The sequence below is a fragment of the Lolium rigidum genome, unplaced genomic scaffold (assembly GCF_022539505.1).
Source record: "Lolium rigidum isolate FL_2022 unplaced genomic scaffold, APGP_CSIRO_Lrig_0.1 contig_13061_1, whole genome shotgun sequence".
Classification (NCBI taxonomy): Eukaryota; Viridiplantae; Streptophyta; class Magnoliopsida; order Poales; family Poaceae; genus Lolium; species Lolium rigidum.
Genome location: NW_025899833.1, coordinates 227,519 through 240,135, shown reverse-complemented (window position 1 = coordinate 240,135; position 12,617 = coordinate 227,519). Strand labels below are relative to the sequence as shown.

At 45.8% G+C, this 12,617-nt stretch overlaps 2 protein-coding genes across 2 annotated transcripts; one reads left to right on the top strand and one right to left on the bottom strand.

Annotated features, from left to right (window-relative positions):
- Positions 1 to 1,087: 1,087 nt before the first annotated feature.
- On the top strand, positions 1,088 to 2,269 carry LOC124680347. Its single transcript, XM_047215417.1, has one exon. The coding sequence runs from the start codon at positions 1,088 to 1,090 to the stop codon at positions 2,267 to 2,269; it is 1,182 nt and encodes a 393-aa protein (XP_047071373.1).
- Positions 2,270 to 4,284: 2,015 nt separating this feature from the next.
- Positions 4,285 to 8,169, bottom strand: LOC124680346 (disease resistance protein PIK5-NP-like). The gene is made up of 2 exons (XM_047215416.1): positions 7,234 to 8,169; positions 4,285 to 6,565 (listed from the first exon to the last, which is right to left on the bottom strand). The coding sequence occupies exons 1-2, from the start codon at positions 8,040 to 8,042 to the stop codon at positions 4,285 to 4,287; spliced, it is 3,090 nt and encodes a 1,029-aa protein (XP_047071372.1). The 5' UTR covers positions 8,043 to 8,169.
- Between the last annotated feature and the right edge of the window lie 4,448 nt (positions 8,170 to 12,617).

Genomic DNA, 12,617 nt, shown 5'->3' with positions numbered 1-12,617 from the left:
AGTGCATGGGGAGGAAATCAACAAACTCCGCCTGGTGGTCAATGGTGGCAAGACGATCCTGGTGACCATAAATGGATGATCATCCCTCGCTAGAGGATCTCCGCGCTCACAATTGATGATCATATTTTGCATGATCTTGAATAAAATTTGATGTGCTCTAAGAAACACAAGCATGCATCACCTCACCTCGCATATGCAAGCATCCTCATCATAGTAGTGCATTTTTGAATTCATGAAAAATCGAGAACTAAGACAAAGTCTTTCTTCGTCACAAAGTAGGTACCGTACGCTCTAACACCGTGCACCAACATCCTAAATCGATGTTGAAATTCCTTTCGGGTACAAGATGTGGTGACCCTCCATCTGCCGCATTTCCTTCCTCTTCCTTCTCCCAAACTTCGAGCCTCCAAGACTAGGACCGGCATTGTTCAGGTCGACCGCTTGCAATTGTAGAAGATAATCAAGGATTTCCAACCACTCTTCTTCATCGACGACATCATGGGCTTCCACTTTCAGAAAAGCATGCATCATCATATCTACATTGATATCCATAGCCTATGGATGGAACAACCGTTCAATCAATCGACCGAACGCCGACGAGAGCAACAAAATCTAGCAATGACAAAGGGTCGAGCACCTTGCCTGCAAGCTGGGATGTGAGTTCGCTGCGAGTCGAGAGGGTCGGCGAGAAGGACAACCAAGGCAGCGAACAATGACTGAAGGTTGGTGTAGAGGACGTTGAATTATCAATATTGAGAGGATGGATGGCGGCGGCGATTTGGCGGGGGTGGAAGAGGTCTTGTGTAGGCGAGAGGCGAGGTAGTGGGAAGAAATGGGCTGAGCAACGCCTTCCATCAGGCGCTTCCAAGTTCCAAGCTGCCTTCTATGTGCTGAGCCAATGAACAGTTTTTTTACTTTACCACGCTGGAACTAAAACGGTTTTGAAGGCTAGGCGCATTTTTTCCTTTCGGGCGTCCGCCAATAGGCCTTTGGAGACCTCTCGGAGCACGACTCAAGATTCTGCCGAACCGATCCAATCCAGTTTCTTCCCTCGCCTGCACGGCCGCACCCAGACCCAGCGAGCACCATGGCCGCGCCGCCGGTGCTCCCGGACGAGCTCGTCGAAGAGATCCTCCTCCGCCTCCCGCCGGACGACCCAGCCTTCCTCCTCCGCGCCTCCCTCGTCTGCAAGACCTGGAGCCGCGCCGTCTCCCACCCCAGCTTCCGCCGCCGCCTCCCCGAGCTCCACGGCACAGCCCCCGTGCTCGGCTTCCTCCACGACTGGAGTGACAAGCGTATCCCCAACTTCGTTCCCACCACCGCCTCAGCCTTCTCCCTGGCCGCTCCGGACCGCCGGATATGGCGGGCCCTCGACTGCCGCCACGGCCGCGCCTTCTTCGTCACCGAGCCCAAGATCTGCGAAACCAGGGGACTCCTCGTGTGGGAGCCTGTCACGGGCGCTCAGCAGCGCGTGCCGGTGCCCGCGGCGTTCGGGAACATGGACGAGCACATACTGATGTACCCGAGCGCGGCCGTGTTCTGCGCGGCGGCTGGGTGCGACCACCACGGCTGCCACGGGGGGCCCTTCGGCGTGGCCTTCGTCTTCACCGTCGATCCACACAATGACGACCACGAGGAGTATGTCACGTCGGGGTGTGTGTACTCGTCGGAGACTGGAACCTGGGGCGAGCTGACCCCGATGCACTGCGAGTTCGGGATGGACTTCGGAGATTTCACCTGCGTGCTCGTTGGGAGGTCTCTCGTGGTGTACTTCATGTCCAACAGCATGGCGATCCTCGAGTATAACTTTCAAAGGAATGAACTGGCTCTTATCGACACACCGGACACACCAGACTATCGAGAGATATTTAGCCTCATGCTGGCAGAGGATGGAGGGTTGGGAGTTATCCAAGACTTGGATTCACACCTCAAGTTGTGGTCAAGGGAGGCGAGCGACAACACTGATGGACAATGGGTACTGAGCCGCGTTATCGACCTGGGAAATTTGCTCCCAGTTAAAGCTCTCGTGAATGCAACAAGTAGTCTGTTCGTGTTGGGCTTTGCTGAGGGAGCAGATGTCATTTTCGTTGACACGGTTGTTGGCCTCTTCACAATCGAGCTACTGTCCCAACGGGTGAGGAAGGTGTGCGGTAAGAATGGCTTCCGCCAATTGATCCCAGTTGTTGACTTCTTCACCCCCGTGTCCTGGAATGAGCACCAGGATCATCTGCTGTGGAATGCTAGTGAGGAGGAAGGAGGGGAAGAGTAGAAAACAGGCGCAGCAGTTGTTAGACAGTGGGTTTAAGGCTATCACAAAGGGAACTTCATCAACGCCTTCGAATGTGCCAGCCATGTCCTCGGACCTCAATAACAGGTCAGAGTTATATTCCTATAAGCTGCTTGCTTGCTAAAGCGTGCCGATGTATGGACTGAGGAATGTAAATCCCAATTAATTTAGTGTTATTTTGTGTCTGCCGTTTTTTCCATATGTCCTTTGTTGCTCTGGCCCCTAGTCTATGGACATGAGGATTAGCGTAGTTTAAGATGTTTCTATGGTAACATGGTTGCCCAGCTTTTAGTGCATTGCTGTTTCAAGGGGTAGTGAATTGCTTATCCCAGTGATACTCCATATAGCAATAATTGAGATTTATAGGCTATGATGTGCTTATTGTGATCAGCATTGTACCAAATTGCAATTGCTGGAGGGATAGGTCCTATCCTATTTGAGGAATGATATATGCCTTCCCAGTGCTAGCTAGTTGCAAATATGAAACATCTCATCACTCAGAATCTTTTCAAACCCTAGCAAGCTGTTAGAAAATGCAGTCAACATAGCACCTTGTATCATCTAATTGGTTGATGGAATATCTGTAGTTTTCCAGTTCTATCAGTGACTTTCTGCCTTATGTTATAACCTGAAAAATTATAGACTGAAATTTTCCTTTATTGCCATGGTTTACTCACATGGATGCGGCTTTGCTGTACGAAGCTCAAGAGATGACTGATCCTTTGGGCAATGTTCCCAAGTCTCCATGAACGAAGAAATGGTAAAGAATTCAGCAAAGATGATGCTGGGAACTCAAAACTCAAAAGACCTCTGGTAGCAACTATTGACAATGCTCCACCTTCAAAGAAAGGTATTTGTATGAAATTTCTCATATGGAATGGAATGGTTTCTGAAAGATTGCGTGGAACCAACTGAAACCACTTCCCTTAACGTGGCACGAATGCTGGCCCAAGGGAATCATATTAAATTTTTTTTTTAAAACAAACATATTTTCTTTTTTGTTACAAACACACTGAACTGGAAACAATTTCTGACACTAAAAAAACAAGGCAAACATGATTCTCTGCAAAAAAGTAATAATCAGCAACCGGTTATGAGCTAGAACAGAAAAACAAAGCCAATAACCTACTTATGGTCCAACCCAGCATTAAAGTTTGACAATGGAATTTTGCAACCTGTGATGTAAGGCATCACCAGGAACAAAAGAAAGATTCAACCTACCAGAACCCATACACTGCAATTATTCTATACAGTTGCAGAATAGTTGTGCTCATTTGAAGAATAGTCTCGTTGCATATCATTGTATACAGTTTTGTTTCAAAAATATGTTATTCATCTATTTCAGTAATTCTTGCCAATTCCGTACTATGGCGGCATGGACTAATTTGACCATACAAAGTACTAATTCATCCTAAAATCCAACACGTCGGAAGGAAAAAATACTCATAAATATTTTACAGCACCAAGTACAGTAAAGAAAAGAGAGAAGAACACAACAAATAGAAAGGCAAAAACGGAGCAAAGAAGGCATGGGGCTCGCCTTTTGCAGGAAGTGGATGCAGCGGGAGCAGCCATAAGATGCGTTGCGGCAGCTCTCCTCCAAGTCCTTCACCTTGGCAGTCAGCGTGACTGGAGTTGGTGCATGGCTGGAGAAAGAACTTGAAAACATGAAGTGGACAGACAAACAGAACCCCAGCATATAGCTTCCTGGACATTTGCAGAAAACGTGAAAGTCGATAAACTGCAGATTCAGCTTATCGATATCCTAAAGCAGTAAGAAGAAGAAAAAACATTGTTGTAGTTGAAGATTCGCAGAATACGTGAAAGTTTTAACAAGTGCTGCTCCTCTCTTTTAGATTCAAGGTGTAATGAGAATAATCTGCCACAGTAAGAAATGAAAGGCAAAGAAGAAGAGTGTTAAAAAATAGTCCTTGCATAAATAAGAAGCATGATAAACTCCCACATATATAGATTACCGCCCATGCTCGGCAGGATGGTCAATTTGGCCTGGCTATCCTCCTCCATCTCCTTTTTGGTTCCACCCTGCCGTTCTCCACGATCTCACGCACCCCGCCGCTGCTCTCTTTGTTAACCTCGCTTGTCCCAGTGCTGCAATCATCATCCGTATCTTGAGAATTCGCTTCGCTGTTCTCCTCCTCAATCTCGCAATTCTCATCGCTGCAATCCTCCTCAAACTCACCCTTCTCCTTGCTGTAATCATCCTCGCCAATCGATTCGGCGCCAGAAAATTCAGTGCACCATTCCCCATTGTCACCAAAGCCGCTGAAGTAGATTATGTTTGGATGCTCCCGGACTTCTTTGCTGACGACATTAATGGTGGCACTGATGCAAGGGATGCTCTCCGCTCGATACCACTTACTGCAACCAAAGTAAACCTCACTGAGACTCCTGAGGTGCTTGATTCCCATCGGCTTTGTAGTCACTGGGCCCGTGTAGAACTGGAACTGGAAGTAAATAATTTCCAGGTTTGGCATTGCTCCTTCCTGGAAGGTAATACGTGGTACTCGGCTGTCAACAAGGAGGTAATCGAGCTTTGCAAACCCTTCACCGCTGATGGCTATCGCATTTCTTGGGACAACTTCGAATCTTAGAGTGAGGCTCCGCAGATTGGGCATCTCTCGTAGAATCTTTAGTCCCCCCTCATCTAGGATGCAGATCCTGATATCCAACACAGCAAGGTCATTGAAGTGCTCTCTGATCCAACCTGGGATGTGCATGTTTTTTGCGCCAACGACTAGCCCCCCTTCGAACAGCTCCTCCGAACAAGACGTTTCGAAGGATAGCATCTCCCCAGCTAGAGAAGACATCAGATCTCTCTTCCAAGCTTGGTGGATGCACTCGGGTATTCCCACACCCACCAATTTTAGAACCCGACAAGCTTCCAAGGGTACACTGACTGTGGTGCCATCTAATTTCAGAACCTTGAGTTCCTTCAGCCTCCAGAGCCCCCTTGGTATCTTATCAAGCCATTGGGTTTCACTCGAGAGTAGTTGCTCCAAGCGTTGCAGTTTCCCAATATCCTTGGGCAGCTCCCTAATCTCTGTTTCACTCGTGTCCAGGGACCTCAATTGCTGCAAACCCCCTATCTCCCTAGGGAGCTCTACCAGATTTCCGTTGCGAGGCACAGCCAGAGTCATCAACTGCTCCAGGTTTGCAATCACACCGGGTACACACTTGATCTTTGTTCTGAACACCTCCAACGTCTCCAAACGTTGCAGCCTCGCTATTTCTGGAGGGATCTCGGTGATGCCGTCACCATTGAGGCCCAACAGGTGCCGCAGACGGACGAGACCGCACACATTCTTCTTCAGATGATGGTCCCGCAGATCCGAGATCCCTGCAACATCCAGCACTCGCAGCCGTTCCATCCTCTGAAAGGGGACTCTCTCGGCACACCCCAAAACAACAAGGCTCCGAATATGAGACAATTCGAATCCACACAAGGGAACCACTTGCTCCCCTCCATCATGCATGCATGGCAGATTGTCCACGAAAAGACGACGGATTCTACTGGTATCTGAGGGTTGTAAGTCCGAACTCCAAGTAATGAAATTATCTTCGCGCGATTTCCATCTCAGGAAATTTCGCATCATGGGGTGCAGTCTGTAGTAGTACTTGTCACATTTTGTATTTCTTTCCATCAAAATCAACAATCGCCGGTTGACAAGGTCTTCAAACAAAACTTTTGCTTCTTCCTCTTTATACACAAATCTTTCAGCAACCCACCGCCGGATCACGTACTGAATTTCCAAATTGTGATCCTCAGGGTACATACTGCAGTACAACAAGCAAGTCTTCAACCTATGATCAGTAAGATTATCATAGTCAAGCTGCAAGCTCTCTACCAGTGGCTCAAGCCCCGGTGTGTTATGAATTCCTTTTTGTATAACTTGCTTCACAATCGTATCACTTAAATCACGGTCCGTCGCATTGAGCCCTTGTTTCTCTCGCTCCTTTAGCTTGGCTGACAACATACAATGTATTGCCAAAGGCATACCCCCACACACGTGCACAAAAGGATGATCACCAAATGCAACGTAGAACGATCTTTTCTCATCCCACGTTGATTTATCAGGTGCATCCCATTGAGAACCCACTTCGTGGACCAAGGCATTAGTATCATCCCGCCACTTTTGGGCTACAGAATCAATACGACTGGTCGTGACAATTCTACTGCCAAGATCATTCTCCGGAAAACACTTCCTGATCGTTTCCCATTCTCCACAATGCCAGATGTCATCAATCATTACTAGGTATCTACCGAAGTTGAAAAGACAGATTGTTAGCTTCCATAAATTGCTAGGCACTCTTAGTTTTTTTGTTGGTTATTCAAAAGACTGTAAAAAACATAATCCGCATTTACACCATTGATTATTCTAATAAGAATGCATCAGACACATGAGAGAAAGAGAGTGACCGGCCATGCAACCCGGCCTATGTGTATGCCGACTCAGGACAATTTCTATAAATCGTTACCCCTGGCCCCACATGCCAGTAGTAGTCTCTTCCACGCACTTTATCCTCACTCGTACACAACCGGATGAGGTTCTTTGGAAATGAGTTTCTGGAAAATGATGCATTTTGTTTATGTGAATGATCTATCAATCCAATAAAACCCTGGGGCCATGATGTTACAGTTTCTAAATCCTTTTTGCGGTTTGTGCCAATCCTATGATCACCGTCGACCAAGCCTACTCTCCTAAGGAAAGATCATTTTTTGTACGAACATGCTAGATCAATCTCACGTTGCACACTAGAAAAGGCTCTGCTAGGGAAGGAGATTCTGAAGAATGTTTTTCAAATTTCAAAAGGTTTGACCAAACTTATTTTGAAATTACGTTTTCTTAATCTAAAATTTGTAACCCGGACCCTCACTGTGCGCACACAGAAAAATAAAATCGAGTTGAATATATAAATTTGCGTACCTCCTGTCTTTGAGGAAGTCAGATATTCTGCCAACAAGATGTTCTTCTGCAGCGGCTTTGGTGTCAAGAAATGATGCAGTACTGTTACTGTCAGGTGCTACTTGTTGGAGAATATTTGTGAGCAGCTTTTTCATGTTACCACCGGGAGTGACTGAGACAAAAGCCCGGGCCTGGAACTTGTCTTGAATCTCCTCATACACAAGGCGGGCAAGGGTTGTTTTCCCCATCCCTGCCATTCCAGCAATGGATGCCATTCGGAACTGCGGCTCGAACTGATCTGGTAACAGGTAACGAATCAGATTGCCCTTCGGTGTAACCATACCCACGAGCTGTGATGCATCCCTGCGGACATAAGGAGCTATAGGAGCAGAGCCTTGGGCTTTTTTCAAGGAAAACATGCTGCAGATGGGCTGAGCAGTCATCCGCTTCCACTTGCGGCGGCACCTTCGTGACACATCCGTTGCTCTTTTCTTCAAATCTTGGAAAGGTCTTTTGTTGATCTTCTTCTGAATCAAGTGCTTGTTGCTAACGCTACGCTCCATACCAAGTATGAAGTCGTCCGTAGCGTCCTCCATGTCGTCAGCAAGATCCAATGCTTCCATCTTCAGCTTCCTGGATTCCTCATCAAGATCCTCCCTCTCCCATATCATCACAAGGAGAGAGTGCATCGACTTGCACTTGGACTTGATGAGGTTGATGTCGCTCCGCGTCCGGTGACGAAGCTTGTACTCAGTGCCTAGCAGATGAGCCAGCTTCGCTATGACGGGCCCCAAAACCCCCGTGGCTGCGGTCACCAAAGCCCCCTCCATGTCTTCGCGGCCAGGGCGAGCGCCTGGAGAAGAAAAGGACGCACCTTCAGTTACATATGTATGCCTATGACTTCCTCTCTGCTACGCCGATCTCTCTCTATGTTCAGGAAGCGCGGTGGGTGGGTGGATGAACTTCCCGACGACAATTTCTGACGATTGAGTATTGACTCATAGCCATATTCAGGTTTCTTGTGTCTCGTTACATGTCATTTTCAGTTTAACGCAACCTCGCCGAGACTCTATGTACGACTCAGCCCATATGTACTTTGCAATGTGTGAATTGTCACTGACAGAATATTTTTTGTACAAATGGCAAATGCCATGTCATCCATAAAAGACAAATAATTGCGTCTGCACACATTTGGCACAAAATATATTCAACTTTTGCACATCACCAAATAATGCATATGTTGACAGCTAAGTGCAGAATCGATCCACATGCATATGTGCCCCAGCAACTTGTCCAGATAAAAAAACGGTTTTGCTAGAAATCAGGCGCCTGATTTTTATTAAGTCTCAGTCACGCTCGTTGCCGTAGGATACGTTACATTAAGATTTGCGTTTTCTTTGTCGGATGTGTGTTAGGCCCAGCGTGTGCGTCACGCGCTAGCGCCGTGTGTGTAGTGCTTTTGTGTGTTCCGGGTTGCACGAGCGTGTCATGGACTGCATGCGTGGTGCGGTGTGGCCCTTTGGGCTGTCTTTGTATGTCTCTTTTCTGTTTTTTTTTTTGCCAGATGCCTTGTGTAGTTGTGCGATGGTTTTGGCGTGCTGGGGTGTGCCCTTTGGCTAGCAGCAGCCTTGTGTGATGGTTTCTTATCGTTGCGTATTTGTAGTCACTGACTAGGTAATATTTTGGCTGCATGCACATGTTTTTTTGGTTGAACATATTGTAACTATGATTTTTCTAGTTGCATGTAACTATTTTTCTAGTTGCACGTGGGTTATAACTGCGATTTCCTAAGTTGCACATGGGTTGTAACTGAGATTGTTTGCTAGTTGCACAAAAACTGAAGCTTCAATTTTTCTAGTTGCACGTTGATTGAAACTGGGTTTTTTCAGTTGCACGTTGGTTGAAACTGAGATTTTCTAGTTGTATATTGGTTGCAACTTTAGTTTTTCAGTTACAGTTGTAGTTTTCCTAGTTGCATATTGGTTGCAACTTTAATTTTTCAGTTACACATTAGTTGTCGTTGTAGTTTTTCAGTTGCATCCTTTGCAACATAAATTTTCTCTGGTTGCACATGGGTTGTAATTGAGGTTCTTCTAGTTTACACTTGTGCAACTAAGTCTAGGTTTACACTTGGTGTGCACACTATACCAAGTTAGAGCTCAATCTAGTTACAAGCGGGTTGTAACTGAGATTTTCAAGTTGCAAGTGTTTCCGAACTCAGGCTTTTTTTTAATGCAAGTGGGTTGCAACTGAGGTTTTTCCTGTTACAAGTTGGTTGCAACTGAGGTATTTTTTATAGTTGCAAGTGAGTTGGAACTAAGAAAAAAGATACTCTTGTCCATTTCACTTGCGTGGTGGTTTGTGCTAGTGTGTGAGTTGCAAGTGCGTTGCAACTGAAATTTTCAATTGCAAATTGCATGCTAGCATGCAAGTTGCAAATGAGCTGCAAATAAAATTCTTCAATTGCAAGTGGATTGCAACTGATATTTTTCAGTTACAAATTGATCGTAACTCAGAAAATATAACATAATTATTACTTTTGTGTCCTGATATTTGCTAGCACGGGAGTTGCAAATGGAACACAATTGTCGTTGGTTCACTAGAAATAACACGACCACGCGTCCCAATTTACTTCTGACCACACGACCACACGTGGAGTTTTCTATGCTTTACTTCTGTCAAACAGGTAGGCCTCAAATAGTATGTGTATAGATTTAGTAGCAAGCCCAAAACACTGGCACGCAGGGCGCAGCTAACAGGCCGACTTTCTCGCGGAGCCCAAGTAAACTGCTCATACGAGTTCGGCTAAGAAATAATAAAAGGCTTCGACGAAGAAAGAAAGGTAACACATGAAACGAAAACAAGTCACCCTTTGTTGATCAAGCGTTGACTGAGACTTAACTAAATCCCAGTCGACTGAGATCTAGACGTCCCCATAAAAAAAATAGGATTTGCTAATCATTAGGCGACTGAAAAATCCTTATGTCTCAATCAACCTGCAGGCCCTACCCTAGCTCTGCATTAAAATGATGTATACAACCTTCTTTATTTATTATTCAAGGTAGCCTTACAAAGAGAATATGTAGATCAACCCGAATCCGCCTAACTAACGACTAATGTCACAACACCTACAAGCTAGATGAACTGATGAAGGGGGTGGCCATGTTGGGGCCCGGATATCACACCTACACACATCATCGAAAAACTGAGCACACGCCCGAGAAGTCGCCGCCGCCGTCTTCCGCTAACCCATCTCCAGGACATGGATCCATGCATTGATCTTGCCAGACTGCCATCCATGGCGCTGTTGGAATTCGTACCCAAAAAACAAAACAAAAATCTAACTAGCGTAAACCCTAATGCCCAAGATCTATCTATTAGCAATACTCTAATTGAGTTTCAGTGACGTACCCTTGAAGACCAAAAGCGGATAACGTTCCGCTAGAACTTGGATGATGTAAACTACCCGTCGCCGACCTTAGGGTCGAGTTCACTCCTTGTCGTACGACATCAAGTGCCACAGGTGCAACACCTCGTAGGTTTCACACACGTATGGTTCTCAGCGACGCTCCCGTCTCCGATCCAGCATAGTTGTGGAAGTAGATCTTCTAGATCCGGATCCCGGCAATGCTCCCGCTTAGCCGGTGAAGTTTTCTCCCTCTGTGTGTAGCCCTTTGGGGAGCCGCACCCGGGAGAGAAAACTAAAGAGAGAGGGAGGAGAGGTGCCAAACAGAGGCTCCCAACGCGCGGAGGAGGGTCGTCTCTTGGGCGACACAAGTGGAAAGCAGGAGGTGTCACTGATTGGTGGTAAGTCGGTCTCATGTGTTCAACCTCCTTCAGCAGTGTGACCCCCCTCCCCCACGTCGACGACTCCTTTGGGGCTACAGCGCAGGATGGATCCCAATGAAGAGGCGGGGATGGATCTACCGGGTGGTGCAGACCGGCCTCCGGTCGAGCGGCTTCTTCCGCGTCCTTCTACTGCTCATGGTGCATCTAGAAGGAGAGCCATGTTCTATGGACTGGCGGTGGCCACGCTCGTGGGTGTCGTTACCTTGTTGAAGGTGCCGTGGCTGCATCCCCCACCCCTCCCAGATGTTCCGGGTCAACCCCTAGATCTGGGCTCCCGGATCGGACCATGGCGACACATTTAGGTGTCGTTCTCCCTCTCCGGGACATCGTTTTGGAACATGCACTAGCTTGAGGGTCAGGTCGTGGAGCGGTGTTCATCTACCGTGTTAAAGACATCGAGTCTCGGCGGCATGGTGCTACAGTGCCTCTGCAATGGATGCATCACGTCGGACGAGAATAGGACGATGGCGTTGTCTGGCACCGTGTGGTAGCTGTTGGAGATAGTGCTCTAGAGGCAAATAATAATGAGAAATTATTATTATATCTCAATGATTCATAATAGTTTCGTATCATGCTGTAATTTTCCTAATTAAGTGTTCTCCTAATTTTAGATTTTGAATTGTTGCATTTAGAAAAATCAAAGCATTTGTTTTATTTTTGAAGCGATTCATAGTGGAAAACAAAAGAAATTGAGTAGCACAAAAAGAATAGTTGATAGATCCTCCATTGATTGTAATGTAATGGGATTTTACATTTTCAATGAAATTAATTTTGTATATAATTAACGTGAAAAGTACAATCTAAATAGAAAAGAGCTTGTTGCTTTCATACTCCTAAGCCTCGAAACAGTGTAAATCCCAAAAAAAGGTATCGTTAATATCAGTCATCCTACCCCTAATTTATGTTTAACCTTAGCCGTTTTTGTGTTTCACTCAAGAAATCGTTTCAGCCTTGAAAATTTATGGAAGCACATGCCACATAAAAAAGAGAAAATAATTTGTTAGAACTAATTGTGACTAATTTTTCTGCCGGCGACGGTGACACGGAACACAAGAAATGTATACGCCTCAAGTGCATGTTTCGCCTTGATGATGTGTTATAATTTTCTAAAGAGCTATTAATTGAAAATGTACGCGGCTCATTGCATCACCCATCTCTATTCTAGGACAATAATTGAGTTTGGGAGACTACATATACAAGGAATTCATAGTGTGCCACCTAATGTAGACATTTTATATCCAATTGTGGCCGTCACATAGCTGTTACCCTAATACTATATTGTACTGTATGACAATAATTTAGTGCGTTAGATGAAGAAACTACAAACTCGTGTGTTTTAGGTGTATCTCAATGCGAGTAGTTGCTTTATTCGAGGAATTTGGAGTGGCACACTGACAGTAGACTTCTACATCCAGCTGTATGTCAGTCACCTAGTAGATGTTACTCTGCTATTGTATGGTAATAATTGAGTGGAGTATATGATAGTATTAGACTATTTACAATAGAAAGTATCATACACTAGTATAATGCATATAACACTATTTTATGATATTACT

Coding starts and splice junctions, on each gene's coding strand:
- LOC124680347 (XM_047215417.1), top strand. CDS start 1,088: ATGGCCGCGCCGCCGGTGCTCCCGGACGAGCTCGTCGAAGAGATCCTC.
- LOC124680346 (XM_047215416.1), bottom strand. CDS start 8,042: ATGGAGGGGGCTTTGGTGACCGCAGCCACGGGGGTTTTGGGGCCCGTC. Junction 6,566..7,233: donor GACTTCCTCAAAGACAGGAG/GTACGCAAATTT, acceptor CAACTTCGGTAG/ATACCTAGTAATGATTGATG.